This window comes from Carassius gibelio, chromosome B20 (assembly GCF_023724105.1).
Source record: "Carassius gibelio isolate Cgi1373 ecotype wild population from Czech Republic chromosome B20, carGib1.2-hapl.c, whole genome shotgun sequence".
NCBI lineage: Eukaryota > Metazoa > Chordata > Actinopteri > Cypriniformes > Cyprinidae > Carassius > Carassius gibelio.
This window is the reverse complement of record NC_068415.1, coordinates 28507763-28531952: the sequence shown is the minus strand read 5'-3', so window position 1 is coordinate 28531952 and position 24190 is coordinate 28507763. Positions and strand designations below refer to the sequence as shown.

At 37.4% G+C, this 24190-nt stretch overlaps 1 protein-coding gene across 11 annotated transcripts in view; it reads right to left on the bottom strand.

Moving 5' to 3' along the window:
- The window catches only part of LOC127983648 (pumilio homolog 2-like), a 130208-nt gene that overhangs the window by 12284 nt on the left and 93734 nt on the right, over nt 1-24190 (bottom strand). For 4 of the 11 annotated variants that reach the window (XM_052585850.1, XM_052585857.1, XM_052585848.1 and 1 more), the window contains 8 exons: nt 17351-17581; nt 16225-16486; nt 15696-15825; nt 12910-13044; nt 12508-12645; nt 11499-11624; nt 6545-6616; nt 4927-5048 (listed from right to left, as the gene is read on the bottom strand). In XM_052585850.1, the coding sequence (XP_052441810.1) occupies nt 4927-5048; nt 6545-6616; nt 11499-11624; nt 12508-12645; nt 12910-13044; nt 15696-15825; nt 16225-16486; nt 17351-17581 (1216 nt within the window). Of the gene's footprint in view, nt 1-4926; nt 5049-6544; nt 6617-11498; nt 11646-12507; nt 12646-12909; nt 13045-15695; nt 15826-16224; nt 16487-17350; nt 17582-24190 lie in introns of those variants that run through there. The other 7 variants (XM_052585849.1, XM_052585852.1, XM_052585853.1 and 4 more) reach the window with 4 other exon arrangements.

Here is a 24190-nt window from a genome sequence, read left to right as displayed (position 1 = left end):
AAGATAGATAGATAGATATATTAGTTTGAAGATATATATATATATATATATATATATATATATATATATATATATATATTATATATAGATAGATAGATAGATAATTTTTAATATAAATAGATAGAGTCTGAATATAGATAGATTATTTTTAATATAGTTAGATAGATCAATGAGTTTAAATATAGATAGATCGATGAGTTTAAATATAAATAGATAGATGAGTTTGAATTTAGATAGATAGATGAGTTTAAAGATAGATAGATAGATAGATAGATAGATAGATAGATAGATAGATAGATAGATAGATAGATGATAGATTAGAAATATTAGATGAGTAGATAGATAGACAGATTAGAAATATTAGAAATATTGGATGAGTAGATAGATAGATAGATAGATATATTAGTTTGAAGATATAGATAGATAGATAGATAATTTTTAATATAGATAGATGAGTCTGAATATAGATAGAGAGATAGATTATTTTTAATATAGATAGATAGAGTTTAAATATAAATAGATAGATGAGTTTGAATATAGATAGATAGATGAGTTTGAATATAGATAGATAGATAGATAGATAGATAGATAGATAGATAGATAGATAGATAGACAGACAGATAGATAGATTAGAAATATTAGAAATATTAGATGAGTATAGATAGATAGATCGATAGATAGATTAGAAATATTAGATGAGTAGATAGATAGATAGATAGATAGATAGATAGATAGATAGATAGATAGATAGATAGATAGATAGATAGATAGATAGATAGATGGATGGATAGATAGATAATTTTTAATATAGATAGATGAGTCTGAATATAGATAGATAGATAGATAGATAGATAGATAGATAGATAGATAGATAATTTTTAATATAGATAGAGTTTAAATATAAATAGATGAGTTTAAATATAAATAGATAGATGAGTTTGAATACAGATAGATAGATAGATAGATAGATAGATAGATAGATAGATAGATGAGTTTGAATATAGATAGATAGATAGATAGATAGATAGATAGATAGATAGATAGATAGATAGATAGATAGATAGATAGATAGATAGATAGATAGATGAGTTTGAATGAGTTTGAATGGGTTAGTAATAGTACATAGAAGGTAAGTCTGATTGAGTCTAATGGGCTTCAGTGTGTTTAGAATAGAATTTTTGACAGTTGGAGTTTACGGAAGGTTCAGCTGAGCAGAGACTTTTCAATGTAAGTCTATGGGATTTTTATGATATTTAATCTTCAGTTTTATGAAAACTATAAGTCCGATCAGTCTAAAAAGATATAGCAACTAACTTCAGATCAGTCTGAAGATCTTGGCTGAGTTTGGAGTCTGTAGAGTTAAAGCTCTAGGAGGAGTAGCAGTTGAAAATTTTAGTCTCCGAAGAATAATAATAAGAAGTTTAAATAGAATATCAGTAAGTTGGCTTTCTCAAGCCAACTTAATAATAAAAAAAGAATCGTAGGAGAATCGTGATCTCTATACGAGACCAAAAAAAAATTGTGATTCTCAATTTATCCAGAATCGTACAGCCCTTATAGATCTGCTCTATTTACAAATAAGTTATATAAGAAAAAAAAAAAGAAAAAAAAACTAAACCAGCGGCATAACAAGATGGAAATATAGACTAGAAATTATATACACACTTGCTCTGTCCTCTGTCCATGACAGTCAGTGAGTCAGTGACTCACTGCGGAGCTGCCAGTTTTAATCTGAACAGCTGTTAATGCTGAGTGAATGGTGCATGATGGGCTAGTATTAACAAAAAATAATAACAAAATAAAGGTCTTTCCAGCATTAAGGTCATTTTTTTGATCATCTTGTCTCCGTTATAAATTTGACTGGTAAATGAATGATGAACTATATTAAAACTTGTTTTGAAAAAAAAAAAAAACAATCTTTGTCAATTGAATATTGATTTTAAAATCGATTTAATAAGTCTGATTTTTTTTCTGAAAAAAATCAGGGAGCAAGTAAAAGCAAGTAAAGAAGGCTCCCTTTAAAATCACTGAAGTTGTCAATTAATAAAGCTCTTTTTTACATTGTGTGCATTTTGTTGATTATAATGAGAACTTGAGTTTAATAGCGAGGACGTTTTAATCCATTCTTTAGAGTTTCAAAGATTTAGCTAAATCATGCAGGTTTAATTTATTTGTTTCTGGCTTTAGGCTAATTAGGCCTAAATAATGGAAACAAAAGTATACAGTATTTCATATTTTACTAAACATGGAAGAATTTATTAATCAGTGTACAAACAAATATCTTTTTCCCAAGAAATTATCTGCCAAAATAAAGGACAGGTAATATGAATAAAAAAAATGCATGTTGTTTTGTTATAGGAATTTTTAAATATAAATTAAAATATAGACATAATATGAAAATATTGACATTTTGCATATTAATCCATGTAACCTACCCCCCTAAAATAGGCTACCACTTTTAATGCTCCGATGCAAAGTAAACCACAATTTCTTTTGAATAATATAACACAATTCATATAATATAAATAATACTGCACACCTTTTAAATGTGTCAAATCTAAAATATGGTTTAATACCATGTAGCTCAGAGAAAATATAAGCACAGGCTCAGGCACGGGCTTGCCATTTATCCTGCTTGAATCCGTTCTAAGAAATGCACATTACTTCATAAGTGATTAGGTACCTAACTTTCATCTGTGAATATTAAATATTAAATAAATTTAATATTTTTACTAGTGTTTTTATTTAATTTTCCGTGACTGAAGCTGTCAAATGTAACACTTCAGTGAGGCAAAGCTGACATCTACTTGCAAAAATGTGCTTTGCTGCGCTTGTTTGATAACTTGTGGTTAAAGCGCCACTCAGCGATCAAAACCTGCAAATGCACTTTACAGATGCCGCGGCCAATCACAATAATATCGATATTATTGCAGACCATACATTTTGCGCACCCCATGTTTAGACTTTTATAATACATTGTCTTCTTATCAATCCACCAGTTCACATTTAAGGCTTTGCGTGTTTGCAGGGTAAAAACATGGGTCGATTTTTGCATTGTTCTGAACTGAAAAAACCCCCCCAAAAAAACAATTGTATTAAAAATACTTATTCATTCTCTGCCAGCAGGTGGACCGTTTGGTACAAATATAACTTCCCCCTATTGAAAATGCTTATTCATTCTCTGCCAACAGGTGGAGCGTTTGGTAAAAATTTAACTTTCCCCGGTAAAAGCAGAACACAAAGCAGCACAGCACTGGACTTTGAATGTGCAGCACTCATGTTAATTCAACGAAATCATAACGTTAGCCTTTTTAAGTTTAATCGTCACATTTAGTCGTATCACAATTCTGGTCTTTCTGTTTCCAAATTTAAGACCTCTTGAAATCATAATTTATAGTTTCTTGTACAATTTAAGACTTTTTAAGATTCCGCAGAAACCCCGTTGAGGCACACAACTGTGACGAGTGGGGCGGGGCCGAGGGACGTGGGAACGAGGAGCGAGGCCGGTGGACTGATTGGAGATGAGCGACACCTGCGACACTCACCGGTCTCCCCACGGAGGAGATGGAGGGATATAAAACAGGAGCGACGACAGTGAAGGACGACAGAGGACCAGGCCTGGGTTTTAGTTGTGTTTGGTTTTTCATCAGTCGGCCGTGAGGGGCTGCTGCGCTGTTTTGTATTTATTTTTGTCATTAAAGTTTAATTTTAACTGTCCACCGGTTCCTGCCTCCTTCTTCCCGTTGATTACGAAGGTCTTATCATTACAGTGGTGCCGAAGCCCGGGAAAGGGAGGGACGCGCTGTTGAAGATCCCTCGCCGCTGTGGTGAATCCGTGGTGCCATCGAGCAGGCGAGGAGTGTGCCGCCATGGAAGCTCGAGGCGGTGGGCTGGAGTGAGTTGCCAGGAACGGGCAAGCTCGCTGCCGCCGCCCGCGATGTGGAGGGGCGGCTGCCGTCCGTGAGGGAGCGGAGGAGTCGGCGCTGTTCGCCAGGGGGCCAGAGCCTGCTGCCATCCGCCTGAATGGGGAGGAGCAGGGAACAGGGGACTCCTGCCGGCTGCCCAAAACCGGAGGAGCCATCGCCGTCCACCGGGCGGCGGAGGAGTGTCGTGCAGTCCGCCGAGGGCCGTCCAGTGCCAACGCCAGGCACCGCGGAGGAGGCCACCCAGCTGGTGGAGGGCCAAGCAGCAGTGCGTCTGGGAACCGGATTTTTTTTCTACTTTCTCCCCTCTCTCGTCTCTGTCGCTCCTTCTTCCATCTCATTTTCTCTCGCCTCGTCTGTCCTACCCCCAGGTTCCCGCAGGTCCCCGTGAGCGGAAGGGGGGGGGTTAGAGTAGAGTGCAGTCTCGGGAGTACCCCCCAGACCTGCGAGGGGCGATGGGGGTATGTGACGAGTGGGGCAGGGCCGAGGGACGTGAAAACTAGGAGCGAGGCTGGTGGAGTGATTGGAGATGAGCGACGCCTGCGACACTCACTGGTCTCGAGTCTCACGGAGGAGATGGAGGGATATAAAACAGGATCAACAGTGAAGGATGAGAGAGGACCAGGCCTGGGCTTTTAGTTGTGTTTTCTTTTTATTTGTGCGCATCAGTCGTCCGTGAGGGGGCTGATGCGCTGTTTTATGTTTATTTTGTAATTAAAGTTTCATTCTGCCGTTTCCTGCCTCCTTCTTCCCGATGATTATGGAGATTTTATTATTACAACAACGCATTGGATAGCTGACCAATCAGAGCACACCTCACTTTTCAGCTTTTAAAAAATGGATACATTTTAGAAAGGCAGGGCATAGAGAAGAAACAATAATGTACAGTTATGGGGGGCCACATTAAGAATTTTAGAATGTTTCTGGTCACTATACAGTAATTGTGATATGGATTTCTCATACAGTTTCATCTCTAGAATACAGTTCTCTCACATTAACTTACCTTGCAAATTTATGTTGACTCAAAGCCAGAACCTTCCCTCTGACCTCTGCCACTATCTTGCTCTTGTCTTCTGGACGCCCATGCTCCAAAACATGCTGGATCACATAGTTACCATACTGATCCTGCAAGTGAAGACAGGCAGAGGACAGTGGGAGAGAGAGAAATAACATACATAATATTATTGTAACAGCTCATAAACAAGTAAACATAAACAAACAGAACAATATATGAAATACTAGTACAACAATTTTGAGCAGGGCTACTTTAACCACATACCCTCACAATAAAACAACTGACCAAAAAAAGGTCCTCAATGGGGTGATTTCAAAAACAGCAACCCATGGTCATTGATGTATTAATACTCCTACTTTATCTAAGCAATGACTGATCCTAAAAATTGGTATTTGGCAAATAGCCCAATAAGAAACCACACAACACCCACTCAAACATAGACACACCAGCATTCATTTGGAAGGTGGAAAAAACACGCACGCCAATATCAGAAGCAGTGGGACTCAGTTTAAACCCTTTGTCTATACTAAATTTCCCTCAAATTTGAAAGAGCAGTCACTACTTTATTGTTTTGGGTAGGCACAAGATTAGTTTAACTATTTTGGATGCACATAACAAATCAGATTGCTGGTCTGAGGTGCTCTGAGTGGAGCAGAAGGGAAAAAAATATTGAATGTGCTGGAAACACTGAATTACAGAGATAAAAAAAATATTTTAAAGAGGGAAACAGACCTTATTAAAAGAACTGTCCCTATTTAGTTGCATGACAACAAAAAAGGCTGTGATGGCTAGATGTATATAGCTTGTCGAATGTGTCAGGACTTGACAATAAGGACTGCTGACCTTGGGTGAACTGATAGAACTGTTACTCTCCCTAACGAGTCAGTGATATGTTGTCTCTTTCTCACATTTATGTGCCTCACAAACCTAGACATTTAGTTTTGCTAGATAGACCATTATTAATTAAATGCGTCAAGATGCAATACATCTTCTGAAAGTGCAGACATGATGTAAATGCATAACCACAGTAACAAATGGGATAATGAGAAACCGGAAGTGTACATGAAGATTAATGAAGATTAACAGACCTGACACTGCAACACTAAGAACTAAAATATTTGAAGATTACAAGCTGCAAGTTTTCATTTATTATTTACATATTATTAGCATCAATACCTTACATTTTCAAGTTAGAAATGTTGTTCAAACTGCTTTTTTTGTTGTTGTTGGCTACAGTATCATAAATTGTAGTAGCACAGTTATTTTGTATTGGTAACAGTATCATGACTGTATTGACTTCCAGACTACCAAAATTCTGGTATTGTGACAACATTATATACTTCTGTATCTCACTATATCTCACAGCATTGCTTGTGTCAAATTAATTGGTGTCCCCACTAAATAAAGTCTATGATATATTAGAATTGGATTTTAGACAAAGTAGAGATGTGGCAGCCATTAAGGAAGAAAGTTGTGTAAGGCAAAGTGTGAGTGAAAAGTATGAAAACTGAAGAAGCATCTAGGTGTTAAACAAAGGCTGGTTAGGAGGGAGACGAGGAGATGCAAAGAAGTTCTTGTGAGTGGGAGGAAGGCGCATGACTCTGACCTTGAACAGTGCATCGCTGGACAATGTATAATACGTTTTGGGGGTCATCTCCAATGAAACGCCTTGATACTTCTAGATAAAATAAGTGAGGGGGGCAAGGGGTGGGTAATGTTTTGCATCATAAAAATCCATTAGCACATCTAACTGGACATGAGAAAATTCTTCAAAGCAATTGAATGCAACTCCAAAGTAGGCAAAAAGTTATAAAATAAACATATCATGCAGTAACCACTATGCAATCACCTTCACTCTATCCCACAAAGTACAACAACCCTAAGCTCTTCTCATTGCATGGCCTCCTTTCCATTCACACAGAAGGAACAATGAACAAAATTGTACTTGTTTATATATATATATATTTACACACACACACTTTTGCGCGGATGTATACCTAGCCAAATTGCACTGTAGGGGGCGAGAACGAGTCTTCGAACCTGTGTATGCCTACTGAGAAATTACCACATCAAACATGACGTGCTAACATGGATGCAGATAAGATGCCGCCGGGTTTGTTTCAGGGAATTTATTTTTTTAAGAAGCTTCCCAATGGAAACCTCGACAAGACTCAGTTGCCTATTTCACACATAACTCCATCTGCATTGCATGTGGTGCAGAAGCAGCACGGACTCATTGAGCTTTCACACAGGACGCAGTCCGCTACTCGGTACATAAACGATCGCTGCACTGCTGCAGACACACCACTCCTGGAATGCACTGACGGACTGCAACCGCGTGAACACTGGAATTCGTTAACATGGGTGCGTAAAAAACATATGCAACGCATACGCACTGCAGACAGAGTATGTGTGAAACAGGCCTAAGGTTGTTTGCACCTTGTGCAATGTGAAATTCGTTTACAACTTTCTCAAGCAGTTTGTGATGCATTTTGGAAACAGGTGATGAGCTCCTTGTCTAATGCACCACCTGGTTTGAGAAACCCTTTCTCAAAGACTTTTAGTCATTATTTTATTTGGGTAGCACTCATATTCTGAATGCCTTCGGCATAATTCAAATGAGCCATTTTAATATAGATTATTCTCAGTGCTGCAAGAACCACTACGCACAACAGATAGCGTCAGAAGCGTCTTGCTTCAAAAAGGACTGGACTGCTGCTGAGTGGTCCAAAGTTATGTTCTCGGATGAAAGTAAATTTTGCATTTCCTTTGGATATCAGGGTCCCAAGTGTCTGGAGGAAGGGAGGAGAGGCACACAATCCACATTGCTTGAGGTCCAGTGTAAAGTTTCCTCAGTCAGTGATGCCATGTCAAACTCGCCTGACCATAACCCCATAGAAAATCTATGTGGCATTGTGAAGTGGAAGATGAGATATGCCAGACCCAAGAATGCAGAGGAGCTGAAGGCCACTATCAGAGCAACCTGGGATCTCATAACACCTGAGCAGTGCCACAGACTGATCGACTCCATGCCACGCCGCATTGCTGCAGTAATTCACGCAAAAGGAGCCCCAACTAAGTATTGAGTGCTGTACATGGTCATACTTTTCATTTTCATACTTTTTAGTTAGCCAAGATATCTAAAAATCCTTTCTTTGTATTGGTCTTAAGTTATATTCTAATTTTCTGAAATACTGAATTTGGGATTTCCTTAGTTGTCAGTTATAATCATGAAAAAAAATAAAAGAAATAACCATTTGAAATATATCAGTCTGTGTGGAATGAATTAATATAATATACAAGTTTTACTTTTTGAACGGAATTAGTGAAATAAATGAACTTTTTGATGATATTCTAATTATAGTTAAATAAGATAAAATTAAATACAAATAGTGACATACTGTATATGAAAAAATGATGAGACAAAAAAGAAGAAAATGAAATACAAATAATGAAATATACACAATATATTAAACTACTACACAGATGACGTGTAGAGATGCTTCAAGGAAACTGCTACACAGATGATGTGCAGAGATGTAAACAATGAGATGTCATAGAGTGAGGAAAGAAACTCCTTCTGAGCCTCTCTGTTTTTGCTATCAGCCTTGAGCAGAGTTTCCACTGTCGAGCCAAAAGCGGACGTGCTAATGCATGTTTCAACTGTCACTTTCGGCCTAGTGCATGTTTCCAATCTCACTTCCAGTGCTTGATCGTGCCTCATCAGTGCCTCCTCGGGGGCCAACGGCCCAGGTTCCCTTACGATACTTCACTCATACTGTGTATGGGGAAAAGCTCCTTTTATACTCTATACTGAAGCTTCTTATTCTCCATCACAATTGTGTATTCATTTAGTAAAATATTTTATCTGTCACTTCTCGAGAGTTTAGCTCCGCGAATATGTCATAAAAATATAAATGTTTTTGTTCAGGAGCTTTTATTCAAATATAGAAAAGATCATTCTTTCTAAATGTGATGTATATAGACTATTGTGACTTCAAATAAACAGAAACCGACTCGACTGAATAAACAGGCTATGCTTGATTTCTGTCTGACTAACTTTCAATCCTGATAAACTAATTCATTATGGTCAATGTATCACTTATTATAGTAAAACATTGATACTTTTGGATTAAAATATTTAAAGGATGAATTTTGAGATTTTAAGTTTTCAATTGATATATAATTTCTGATGATTTCAAAATGTGATAGTGAAAAAGGCCACAAAGTGTTTTTTTTTTTTTTCTAAACAAAGGTCAGAACTGTTATGATGTAGATTTTTGAGGGTGCACTCTTCTCATAAATTAATCTATTACTTTTCCTACATAATCTTTAACAAAAAAAAACATTGGTAAAATATATATTTGGGAGTCTTAGACCTTTCCAACGATATTTAGTTTGTCAAGATTAAATTAGATTTAATTGTAATATAGTGAAGTAAATGTAGGCATCCCACAAAGGGGACGGGTGACTTAAAGCATGTAAACAAATGGCCGCTTTTATAATGTTCGTTTTGTGATCGCTCGCTAGTTCCAGTGACTTATTTCTTATTTGTTTTCTGACAAGTTCTGTTTGTTGGTGAAATGATGGGGTTGCGTGATGTTGTTCCTGAGAGGCGTGTAGAGTGTTTTAGTGAAGTGCAGCAGAGCTTATGGCTCGACTGTGGAAACACAGGCATTTAATGCACTTGATCGCACTGGCCCGACAGTGGAAATTTCTTGCAGAGGGGAGAGATGTTCTGGAGATGCGCTTAGCTGAGCATATTACTCTTTGCAGGGCTATAGGATCCTGGGCTGAGCTGTTTCCATAGCACGATGAGATGCACTGAGGTCAATATACTTTCTATAGCAAAGATATAGAAAGTTTTCAAGGATTCCAGGAAAAACCTTAAAATTTCTCTGGAGTCTCAGATGGTACAGTCGTGGTTTGGCTTTTTTAACTTGAGCTTGAATGTGGTTAGTCCAGGTCAGGTCCTCAGAAATGTGTACACCAAGATATCTGAAGCTGCTCACTCTCTCCACTGGAGTCCCGTTAAATGATAAGTGGGGTGTAGATCCGCTGCTGCCTCCTCCTGCAGTCCACAATCAGCTCCTTGGTTTTGCTGACATGCCTCATTGTTGGAGATGAGGCCCATCACCACTGTATCATCCACAAACTTGATGACAGAAGTTGAGGTGTGAGAGGACACACAGTCATATGTGTAGAGCGAGTAGAGCAGCGGGCTCAAAACACATCCTTGTGGGGCTCCTGTACTCAGGGTGATGATGTTGGAGGTGGTCTGACCCACCCTCACTACCTAAGGTCTGCATGATAGAAAATCAAGAACCCAGTCACAGAGTGGGGCATTCAGTCCTAGTCACCTTTATTTATATAGCGTTATAGTCCTTTATTTATATAGCGATATAGTCCAAAGTTTCTGAGCTTGGAGATCAGATTGTGGGGGACTATAGTGTTGAAGGCTGAGCTATAATCTATAAACAGCAGCCTCACATGATTCCCTTTATTGCTTTCGGTGTGGGTGAGAGTTGGGTGCAGGAGATGGGAGACAGCATCCTCAGTAGACCTATTCGGACGATAGATGAACTATAGTGAGTCAGTGTTGTTAGTCAGATGGTGTTCTTGATAAGCCTCTCAAAAACCTTCATAGTTAGTGGTGTGAGTACCACTGGTTTATAGTCATTTAGGCAAGATGGATTGTTGTTTTTTTGGTACAGGAATGGATAGATTTTTTAAAGCATGTAGGGACAACTGACTGAGCAAGGGACTCATTAAATATGGACGTAAACAATCCAGCCAGCTGATCGGTGAATGATCTCAGTACACGACCAGAAATTCCATTTGGGCCAGCAGCATTCCAGATTTTCACATGCTTCAGAGCTCGACGAACCTTGTCCTTTGATACAGTGATTGTGCACACTGACGAAGCTGTTCTTTCCCTCGGTGCACGTCGGCAGACTGTTTATATTGCCAGAATGGTTTGCTTAGAAATGTGCATAAAAGATGTTCAGCTCATTGGCTAGTGAAAAGTCAGCACTCACCACGACATTCAAAATGTTTTAAAATGTGTTCCGAAGACCAAAAAAGCTCTTATGCTCTTAAGCTCTACATTTTCATTTTGCGGTGGAGTAACCCTTAAAGAGCCATTCATACAGAACATTTTTATGTTGTAAAAAGCTAGACACAGGGCAGTGGAATGAAAAAACACAAGACTGAGATGTATTAACTTGAGTACTGCATTTTTTTGAATACTTTGACTTGCTTTAAATGCTGCAATAAATGGATGCACAACACTTAAGAGTCTGTATAGCACAAGGTTATAAAGAAAAGCAATGGGAAATGAAGATCAGTGGATTGTAAAAACATGTTCTGTGTAAACGGCCCTTTAAAAGTCAGCTTTTTTGTACCTTTGTAATAGTTACTTAAATTTTTACTTTTTCTACTGGATTATTTTTGGTTGGAAAGATGAAAAGAGGCCACACAATAAGAATCTTACTATAGCAAGATAGCAGATTTCAGAGATTTCTAGAATTCCTGGATGACATATATTAAGGAAGTCATACCTGTCCCAGCTGCTCAGAGTGCTGATGGAGTTCTTCCAGGATGGGCAGGGTCTGCTCCTGGGTACAGTGCTCCAGGATACGTTGGATCACCCTGCAGCCATACGGATGAGTGGACAAAACAAACACCTACACACCGAGAGGAAAAAACTTTATAAAAAAAAAAACACACACACACAAAAAATAAAATATAATGTGATATTTATAAAAAAACAAAAAAATACAATTAAAAAGACAAATGAAGAATTGGAAGAATATTTAAATGTTGTACATATTGAAGTTAAATCATTCTATCTAATGCACTTTGAGAGTTCAAAATGTAACTAAAAGTCAGTGAATTGACCCAACCCTGTTTTTTGTGCTATACTGTCTAAAATACTAAATTACATTCTCACTGGTGTTTTAGGAAGCCATTCAAATTACAATATAAAAAGAGACAACAATAGCAATATATTGTAAAAGAACTGGACAGTAACAAATTAAAATGAATATTTCATAGGTATATTATTTTGCGTTAAACTACACTAAACTGAACCTTTGCAAGGATCCGCAAGTTACTGTTGCTTAGTAAACAATGCCACTCTCACAATACGCAATGAAAAATACATTGCAGAGCAAAAAGGAAACTAACAATGTGCAGACAGAATGGGTTACTTCTGGTATGAAAAATTCTCAGGAATTGCATTTTGAACAATAATTACTGTTTTGTGGCTATTTAATGTGTCATGACAAATAGCTGTAGCACCTCAGTTCAAGCAGCTCACGTGAACCCATCGCCTTTCCATATGTATGTAAAGCACAAAATAAAAACGAATAAACATCAGAATGTATTCTATTTCAACTGCAGAACACACTACTGGGCATGCACACATCAATATAGCGTTGAGGAAGCCCGCGTCGGGGTGCAGGCTAACAGGTTAATGAAGTTTTTCAACAGACATGCAGTAATGTGCATCAACATTTGATTAAATTCTGTTTCTGGGTGTTTTAAATGTGTCTGTGAAGCTGATACCTGTCCCTGAAAGGCATCAATGATGAACTGAAGAGCCTGGGGCTGGACACACTCAATACATTTCTGCACCACATGATTTCCATTCTGATCCTTGACACATTTGAGCACATGACCATCCAACTCTCGTACGATGTCACTCTGACACACAAGAAATAAAGTAATTAAAACCTTTTTATTAAACAGCAACACACTCTGTAGTTCTGGGAACTACCACAATTTCTAAACATTGTCTATTTGAATACATGTAGATTTAAATGTATGTAAAAAAAAAAAAAAAAAAAAAAAAAAAAAAAAAAAATCCTAGTGGACTATACTGTACTGTAGAAAGTTACACTACAATTAAAAAATGCCTAAGATTGTGGATTAATGTGTAATGTTGAAAGAAAACAAAAGGCAACTTACAATTACCTGGTGGTCAGAGGAGATGGATTCCAGAGCTTTTTGAATTACACGACAGCCATACATCTGCAGAGCCAGAGGCAACACATGGCCACGGATACGAGTCGCAAGTGCCAATTTCTGATCCGCACTGCCAAACTGTAGCAGAGAATCAGAGAAAGTAGTTACTCTCAAATACAGAAATGCATTATGCAAGTCATCAAATGCAAAACTTACATTTATATTTAATGCAAAAACTAGGGCTGCACGATTAATCATATTTTAATCTCGATAATGATCCACCTTTCTTGATTAATTAAAAATTATCGTCACAATATTAGCCAACTCGTTATTTATCCTGAAACGTTGTTTTTAATTTGGTATTTTCAGGTAAGTAGAATATCGCTGTGGAGAGATCGCTAAAATGTGCTTTTCCTACCTGTGACAATACAATGGGGAAATATTTACATACATTGGAATTGTTGGAATTTATATTAAGAGTTTCTAAAGTTTTTACCAGTTGAAAATGGCATGGCAAGGTTAGTTTTTAGTGTGTATTAACAATCTTTGAGCAAATTTATTGTGCGATCTGAGTGGCTTTTGCCCATTTGCAAACAAATTGTCACTTAGAAAATGTCATGTAAATAAAGATGACAAACAGTAAAATAAAAAACCTGAACAGTCTCGCTGCTTTTTCTTCTGTGTGGGCGTATTCAAGCCGCGCGCTTCAGTTTGAATCTGAATAGCGCAGGGGCGTGGTCACATTAGATATAATGAAGGGAGACGTGAAAAACGGACATCGCGTTGTTTTCATATGGATTACTTGTGGAATGGTGGAGGCGGATTTAGAAGAGAAGAGAAAGTTTTGAAGAGTGTCCAAGCGTCACAACAGCTGTTAATTTTGTTGTGGTAGTAGGATGTTTTATCAGTGGACACATTTGCAGAGAAGTAAGAGAGGAGAGACTGATACACACTGAGGTCAGTAGAGTTTCTTGATTTATGCCATTTCCTCTCTGCAGCCCTCACCCTCATGTCATTCCAAACCCGTGAGACCTCTGTTCATCTTCGGAACACAGTTTAAGATATTTTAGATTAAGTCCGAGAGCTCTCAGTCCCTCCATTGAAACTGTGTGCACAGTATACTGTCCATGTCCAGAAAAGTAAGAAAAACATCAAAGTAGTCCATGTTACATCAGAGGGTCAGTTAGAATTTTTCGAAACATCGAAAATACATGTTGGTCCAAAAATAGCAAAAACTATGACTTTATTCAGCATTGTCTTCTCATACGATCTATTGTGAGATTTCAAAACACATGCCATTTAGTTATGTCCGGTTCGCGAACGAATCATTCGATGTAACCGGATCTTCTTGAACCAGTTCATCAAATCGAACTGAATCGTTTAAAACGGTTTGCGTCTCCAATAAGCATTAATCCACAAATTAATTAAGCTGTTAACTTTTTTAATGTGACTGACACTCCCTCTGATATAAAATAATCCAATATCCAGGATTAATTCATTTACTCAAACAGTACACTGACTGAACTGCTGTGAAGAGAGTACTGAAGATAAACACTGAGCTGAGCCAGACAACGAACAAAAGATTGACTCGTTCTCGAGTCAAAAAACCGGTTGCATTGGTTTTTGGATCACCAGTAGTTCTTTCGGACAGTTCGATTCAATAAACCGGTGGAAGAAAATGCTTCACCGGTTCTTTTGCCCTTGATTCAAGCCTTCGGTTTACCTGGGCTCATAACATTAGCACAGAATCAGTTCAGAATCAATCACCACAAAAAACTGTTTGGTTCAGAAACTTGGTTCGGATATCACTAAATGGCATGTGTTTTGAAATCTCACAACAGACCAGAAGAGAAGACAATGCTGAATAAAGTCGTAGTTTTTGCTATTTTTGGACCAAAATGTATTTTTGATGTTTCAAAAAAAATTCTAACTGACCCTCTGATGTCACAGACTACTTTGATGATTTTTTTATTACCTTTCTGGACATGGACAGTATACCATGCACACAGTTTCAATGGAGGGACAGAGAGCTCTCGGACTAAATCTAAAATATCTTAAACTGTGTTCTGAAGATGAACAGAGGCCTCACAGGTTTGGAACAACATGAGGGTGAGTTATTAATGACATAATTTTGATTATTGGGTCAACTAACCCTTTAAGGCATCCTTGATAAATAAAAGTATTAATTTCTATAATCCTCACCCAGCCCAAAAAAACTCTTTTGAATAGTATAGTATAATGTTACAAAAGATTTTTATTTCAGATAAATGCTGTCCTTTGGATCTTTCTATTTGTTAAAGAAAAATGTTATATTTGATAATAATAATAATAATAAATGTTACTTGAATAGCAAATCAGTATATTAGAAAGATTTCTGAAGGATCATGTGACACTGAAGACTCGAGTAATGATGCTGAAAATTTAGCTTTGATCACAGGAATAAAATACATTTTAAAATATATTTAAATAGAAAGCAGTTATTTTAAATAGTAAAAATGTTACAATATTAGTGCTTTTGCTGCATTTTGGATCAAATAAACGCAGGCTTTGAGCAGAACAGACTTCTTTAAAAACATTAAAAATATTACCTTTCAAAATCTTTTGACTGGTAGTGTATATCCATAAAAAAATGCATTCACATCTGACGTACAAACAATAGACTCTTTCATTAGTATGTGTATGTTTTTAACTGAAAAAAATAATAATAATGTTTTCCATGTTTATATTCAAAAATACAGTCCTAGAAACGCAGTCCTAGACACTGTAATTGAATGTGTAAAATTAATTACCTCAAAGAACTTCTGTATGACATAGTTCCCAAAGACATCAGTCATGAGTTGGTAAGCAGCCTGTAGGATCTCCCCAAAAACCATCTGCCTCTCTGCAGGAGTTGCACGTTCCAACTTTTGCTGAATAAACCTGGATGTTGAAAAAATGACCTTACAATTAAAAAAAAAAAAAAAAAAACTAAAATTTACAATATTGAACTTTATTTTAAAACTGCTATTTTTACTGTGTTTCCAGACACGCAATTTAAAATATTTCAAATGCTATCAAAAGTGTCAAAAAAAAACAAAAAAACATTAACAACACAGTTAATAAGCAGGTATAGGATATATTGATATAGATATAAAAATAAAAAAAAGTCAGAAATTGTAAAATGTGCAAGACTGACTTAAAATGAACACAGGTATTAAAAAGTAATTAAGGTAATCTTCCCCATTTTTCATTACTGGAAAACTGAATAATTAAATTAAAAAAAATAACATCCAAGATTTAAAAAATCCTGCAATAGTATAAACTGGGAGGAGCTGGGACCTGGATCCGTGCTGGTCTTGAGAGAACTCCACCATATGACCAGGCAAGTCTCGCAGCTGCAGGCTGGGAAATCGATTATTCCGGAAGTCCTCTAGTAAGCGGCTACGTCCTGAAGGCATGACATCTGAGCGGCTGTAGCGGGCTCGTGGTGGGGGAAAGAGCTGACTGCTAAAAAGACTGGACGTACTGCCTGAACTCCTGTATTTGGCTTCTGCTCCTGGTGCAGCTGAAATATAACGACCACTGCCATTGGTCAAACCACCTGAGAAGAGCAGGAGAGAGATGAAAACAGGATTTTGAGTTTAAAGTTTTCTTTGCTCAAAGTTCCTCCTGCAGAACATGTGCACCACCCCTGGCAGGTATCCCCCACACTTTGAAAACCAGTTCACTAAATAAACCAAACCAAACTAAGCTCAGAGACTTTTCAGGAGGCTAAAACATTCTCACATAGCTTTTAAAATGGAGCAGGACATTTTACCTTAGTTTGGGTATGCTTGGTGTGAAAATTGTTTTTATTTAACCGAAAAAACAACAACAACAACAACAAAAAAAACACTGATCTATAATAGAAAACTGGATTGCTCATGACATCATAAAAGTGAACCTACCAGACCATCATATTGAGATTCCTAATACTCCAATACATTCTATTGCATTAATCGGGAATCATTTAATGAATACATCACATAACGAGTCATCGTTTTTATATCTGTATCGAAATAAATGTATTTTGTGTTGGGTCACCTTCATATGTTGGCAAGTGCAGAGCAGACACACACTTTCACAATTTCAATAAATCGCTTATCCTGCCCAAAAAGACCATAAACACTGCAGATCACATCTAAAGTAAAAAATTATTTATGTACACTTATTATTACAAAATTACATTATAAAAACAATATCCTGTGTGATTTATGCACTTCAGATCAGGCAGTTTTAGGTCAAGGTTTTGGCTGTCAGTCAATGTTGCCCTCTGTCAGTAGGGAAAAGTCAAATGGCCGCTCGAGCACTTCCGGTGGCTTCACAGATTAATAGCAGTTTAAATCACAATGAGCAATTCAGTCATTATAAAGACCAGGGAAACAAACTCTGATTTGGATAAATCAGTTAAACTAAGCGATCATACCTAGATGAAGGCTGGATGGGGACCCATGGGAGGAAGGCAGAGAGGGTGGAGGTGTCAAAGGGGAGTGACCAGGCGTCAGTCCAATGGGGCTGGGGGAGGAAGAGTATCCTATGCTGTTGTAAAAAGATTGTCCAATGGGCGTCAAGCTACTACCACCACCACGCTTATACAGGTCAGAGCTGGCCAAAAGGGAGTCCCGACGGGTTGCGCTGCTGCTAGTGCAACCTGACACTGTAGGAGTACAAGAGTACAGAAGTACAAAAAAAAGAAAAAGGAGAGAAAGATGAGATTAACTGATCACAACTGACGAAATGGATCTGCTATGACAACCTAATCCATGCGTCTCAAACTCTATTCAGTCAGTTCCTTCACCTAAAGCAAGGGAATCAATTTCAGATGCTCAGATACTCAATTCCTTTCTATTCCACGTCACATCAGGAAAATATAAGACCAATTTCATAGCTCATTATCAGGGTCAATTCTAGAGTTGGATGATTACAAAGGCACACATCTCCCAAAGAATTTCAAGAAGATACTTCAAAACAGCATCAAAACATTCAATTCTGGTTATTTTGGGAGTAAATTCGTTAGGGATTTTTCAATCTCATCTTAAAACTTCTTATTTTCACCTTACGTTTAACAATATTTTGTTTGTTATCTGGCTCGGCTCGGTGTTCTCGTGTTTTAACTCAGAGGGAGTGTCAGCCACATTGAAAAAGTTAACAGCTTAAGTCATTTGTGGATTAATGCTTATTGGAGACGTGAACCGTTTCAAATAATTCAGTTTGATTTTATGAAATAGTTCAAGAAGATGCGGTTACATCGAATGGCTCTGATGTCTCTTTAGTGGTTCAAGATAAAATATAATTCATTTGGGTTAAATCTTTGGCCTTTATTCAATTAATCTAATAATATATATATATAATATATAGGTCCTTTTTATTCCTGTCTCTATAGAAATATGAACTTTTGTCATATAGCTACGGTTGACTGCTCACGGACAACATCAGTCATTCCTCCGTGTTGAATGAGTGACTCCTAGCAGGCTACTGATTGGTTATCGCGTCGCGAATTGACGCCAAAGTTCACAATTTTTCAACTCGGGCGGCAGACGCGCGTAAACGCCTTTGCATTGACTTAACATTAAAATCATTCGCGCCAGACGCTCTATTCGCGTTTGGTGTGAGTACAGCATAAGTGTATTTTATTATTTAAGTTAATTTAACAGTTTCTGTAACTTTTTACACAAAGGGCAACTCTGTTTAGCTTTGTTAACTAGATGGTAGGGCTGTGCAAAAAATAAAAAGCGATTTTCATATCTCGTTAGTAAAGGCGCTCCTGTGATTAGAAGTACATCTCCAGCACGTGCGTTCATATCAGGATTGCCAGATTTTCAAAACAAATCCTGCCCACTTGCTTCTCAAAACTAGCCCAATTGTGTTTCCAGGAGGGCAACGTGTGCTAAGCTGCTGTTGAATCACAACACAGGAACCGCTGGAACAATCAGAACTCGTTACGTATTTCTGAAGGAGGGACTTCATAGAACAAGGAAGACATCAGCCGGTTTTTATGACAGTGAAAACAGCGGTATACAGATAAGTAAATTGTGCGAAAAATACAGTTTTTTTTTACACGCAAAACATGAATAAGTTATATTGCACACTGTAAACACAATGAAAGCTTAAAAAAAAAAAAACACGGACCTTTAATGTATTGATTTTATACTAGATTGTGAAATAGTTGATATTCCAATTCTCAAATGTGAAAGCAAATGTATTTTGTGATTTAAATAGATTTATAATGATCATGTTAGTTCTAAGTGCATGTTTGTGTAAATGCCACGCAGTGACAGTCAAGTGTGCAACATGCAAATTTGTCACAAGCCACAAAACAAATACACATGCTCCTGAAGATATATTTAGGTTTTATGAAGCGAATCAATTGGTCTGTGCAAGAGAATCATGGAATGATGCAACATACACCCAAAAATATTATTAAAACACATAGTAATGATATATGTATGAAATATATATGTTTTTAATCAATTTTAATGCATACAATGTTAATAAACTAGTCTTTAGTAGCCCATCTTTTTACATAATAATGTTCAGTTTCTAGTACAAACCATTAGTTTCTCTTCATAATCATGTAACCTTTATATTCATGGTGTTATGCTGTGTTCACACCAAACGCGAATAGAGCGTCTGGCGCGAATGATTTCAATGTCAATGCAAAGGCGCGTTTACATGCGTCTGGAGGTCTCGGGGAACGAATGAGGCCTTTTAGGCTAGTGACAATGCCCCTGAATTTTTGAGATACCCCTACCGGAGGTAGAACTAAACCCAACAATGTTTTTCCTCATCTCTAAGGTCTCCCATATATGAAATGGATTCTTGGCTAAAAATATTTTACTGTTAAGATTGTTAAATTAACTGATATTGTTATACACCCCAAAACCAATAAAGTACTAAAATATAGCCTGTCCGTATGGGAGTTAAGGCATATAAACTAATGCAGATCAATCACACAAGCTCTGAGAGCTTTGAAACTTGAAATATTTGTAGTCAGGAAGTTGATTCAACTACTAGAAAAGACTGGATGTAAATATATTTATGTATGGAATAAATAGAGACATGTAAACACATACCTAAAGTAAGCGGACATGCACAAATTTAATATCTATGCAGAATGTTTTCATTTACTTTGTGCTTGCTTTGCCTGGGATTATTATAGAAACACATATGATGGCTTTTTGGAAAGGTGGGGTTGTGCTGAATCCAGCAATACCAAATATGTAAATGACAAATAGCATGACAAATAGGAGTGTTCTGTCACTCAATGTATGAGGTATCCAAAATGAATAAAAATGGAACACTGACATAATTTAGTCTAAAGCCCATTATCAGTGGTGAGAAGAATGTTGACAAATTCAAATATAAGATGCATCTAATAATGAAATTTTTAATAAAACTATAACTTAACTTCACACAATACAAATTAAATTACTCTTAAATAAAACAAATGGCAATCTAACTAAACAAACAAACACTCTTTGGGGTAATGAGCCCTGTCTTCTCAGGCTGTTTAGTTTATTTTCTAGCAGCAACCATTTGGAACATGAACTGCTTTTGGTCACCATTCGAGAAGGGTCTGGCTGCAGACTTGCACTTGCACTCTCAGACTTGCACTTCCGCTAGTGACATCAATTGCAGTCTTTATTTTTTTTGTTGAATTTTTTTATTACTTTTTGTTTGAATCTCTCAACATTTTACAATAGTTGCCAGGTGGCGAAGACAAAAAAAAGAAACTAAATTACAATGTCACTTACACTTGCAATCGACACAAATCGTGCATGTTGCCAATGGAGACAAGACGCTGTGGTGGTGATTAAATGATTAAAACTAAATTAGTAGGCCTACTACTATAATGTACAGGGGTCCTGCAAGAAAAAGACAAGCCCGGACCGTGGCCACAGAACAGCAGAATATGAACGCAATGCACAAAGTCTTTCATTAACCGTTTTACTCCTGTAGAAAAAACAAACACTTAATATGGCATAATGTATTAAGGTACATTAAGTTCAATTAAAAGACCAAATATGACATATAGTTATTATTTAAAGTACTACAAGGTAAGCTGATGGCTATGAACACAATGCGTAAACTTTGTTCTCCCATACAGCAAAACGCTTAAAGGGATAGTTCACCCAAAAATCATAATTATGTTATTAACAACTCACCCTCATGTAGTTCCAAACCAGTAAGACCTCCATTTATCTTCGGAACACAGTTTAAAATATTTTAGACTTAGTCCGAGAGCTCTCAGTCCCTCCATTGAAACTGTGTGTACGGTATACTGTCCATGTCCAGAAAGGTAAGAAAAACATCATCAAAGTAGTCCATGTGACATCAGAGGGTCAGTTAGAATTTTTTGAAGCATCGAAAATACATTTTGGTCCAAAAATAGCAAAAATTATTACTTTATTCATTATTGTCTTCTCTTCAGTGTCTGTTGTGAGAGAATTCAAAACAAAGCAGTTTGTTATATCCGGTTCGCAAACTAATCATTTGATGTAAGCAGATCTTTTTTGAACCAGTATACCAAATTGAACTGAATTGTTTTAAACGGTTCGTGTCTCCAATACGCATTAATCCACAAATGACTTAAGCTGTTAACTTTTTTAAAGTGGCTGACACTCCCTCTGAGTTCAAACAAACCAATATCCCGTAATTAATTCATTTACTCAAACAGTACACTGACTGAACTGCTGTGAAGAAAGAACTGAAGATGAACACCGAGCCGAGCCAGATAACGAACAACAGACTGACTCGTTCTCGAGTCAAGAACAGTTTCTGTCAGACGTGTCCGATTCAAGAACCGAGGAGCTGATGATACTGCGCATGTGTGATTCAGTGTGAAGCAGACTGACACACAGAGCGTCTGAACCGAACTGATTCTTTTGGTGATTGATTCTGTGCTAATGTTATGAGCCTGGGTAAACCGAAGGCTTTGCAATCATCGCCAATGACGTCATTACATCGAGCGCAAAAGAACCGGTGAACCGTTTTCTTCAACCGGTTTATTGAATCGAACTGTCTGAAATACCTTATATTGCTATCATATACTGTTGTATACCAACATTAACACAACATTTCCCCAAAATCACATTTAATCAGACATACAAGATTTATGACTTGGGAGTAGGGAGACACGAGGTTACGCTCTCATTGATAACAATGATACGGACACAGACGTCGCTGCTGCCAACAGTGTTCATCATTGTTTGACAAGAGATAAGGCTTTAAAGGGTAACTAAACCCCTGTTCAGAGCCTGACTCCACCCACTGGCAATATTTGGAAAATGCTGAAAAGTGGGCAGAGCACAGCGGAAATAGAGGGGACGAACCTAGAGCGAGGGTGAGCAGGTGGGGCGTGTACCTGAGACCCGCAGTGACGGATTAATTGACAGTTGCTGTCAGAGTCGCTAAAATGGAGACTGACTCTAGTGATGCAAGTAGCTTTGCAACAGAGCATTCATTTGAAGTAGAGGACTTTTCTCCCCCACCTTCACCTGAAGTGGATGTCTGAAGTGGACACAGGGCCAGGGCCTGAGCCATATCAATTCAAGCCGCTGGCTCAAACTTCGGTCTTAACTCCTGCATTGCGATCGGCATCTGACGATGCTAGCGAAGCAGCCGCGCAAGAGAGAATGGGGCCAGTCTCTGAGTAAGGCACTGCCCATTTCCAAGCCCATCTCCATTGCGTTGGAGAAGCAATCCCGCGTAAAATGCAGTTTGCACACTCCAGCTCTAAGTGGGAACTCTCAGTCTTTCAGGCTAAGTGCATGCAACCACTGGCGCCTAATTTTCAAGTCTGCTGGAAAACTATACAGTGGTATCTCGTACCAAGGGCGTGGTGAGCTGGAAACTGCTTACGTCACGTACCACCGTAAACATTCAATAGGAAAAATCAAAAAATTAAGGCGGAAATTAATCTGCCGCAAACAAAGTCGGCGGTCGAGTTGGCTGTAGGCTGTAATAGGCGGGAATTAGCCTAATCTGCACGCAGATTTACCTTCGTGGTTCAGAGGCTTCCTTCTGCACCGAAGCGTTACAGCTATCAATTTTAAACAAAACAAGCCTACTCAAATCTATCTAACTTAACTATTTTCATTCGTTATTGTGAAAAAAAAAAAAAAAACAGAGTTATGCAAAGATAGGCTTACATGGCGCCAGTAGAAAAACCTTTTTTCTCCCATAAATAAAACCTGTTAGCCTACTTGGGGTATTTTACATGCACAGTGCCAACTTTGAGTCAGTAACATAATAATAAAAACAATAATTTAATGCTGGTCTCCAAAACATTTAATTCAATACAAGTAGAATTAGAAATTAGATATATTTTAAAACTTCAATGCACACGTATAATAAGCCTAGTAATAATAAGCCTATTAATAAGTAGACATTTTAAAATAAATCAATAACTGATATTATAGTTTAACACAGATAAAATCAGAGTTAAAGCTTGCTTCACGTGTTGCTCGACGAGGATTTCTCAATCGTTGCGACTTTAAATCCTGAGGACACAAAATGCCGCGGAAGTTCCTGCCGCGGAGTGAAGAAGAGGTGGAGTTACGAGGATTCTCAGACAGTTGAAGTGTCCGATGGAGTTAAGAGATTTGCACTCAATCTATTTCAACACTTTAGATTAATAATTTGTAAAAATAATAGAACCACGTGGGGACTGACCAATAGCATTGATTTGTGAAAAAATAAGAAATTGACAAAATTTGGTTTCCGCCCGACAGCGACGATATTTTAATAAAGGTGTTCCATTCCAATGTTAACATTCAATTGGATCTGTGTTTCATATGAATTATATAGTATACTGTGCCTTATGAAATGTATCATTATTAAATGTATCATAAATATAGATCAGCACTTACCTAATGTAAGTTACTTTGCAGAAACAATGAATTTGTCAACATTCTTCTCACCACTGATTGGGCTTTAGACTAAATTATGTCAGTGTTCCATTTTCATTCATTTTGGATACCTCATACATTGAGTGACAAAACACTCCTATTTGTCATGCTATATTTACATATTTGGTATTGCTGGATTCAGCATAACCCCACCTTTCCAACAAGCCATCATATGTGTTTCTATAATAATCCCAGGCAAAGCAAGCACAAAGTAAATGAAAAAATTCTGCATAGATATGAAATTTGTGCATGTCCGCTTATTTTAGGTATGGGTTTACATGTCTCTATTTATTCCATACATAAATATATTGACATCCAGTCTTTTCTAGTAGTTGAATCAACTTCCTGACTAAAAA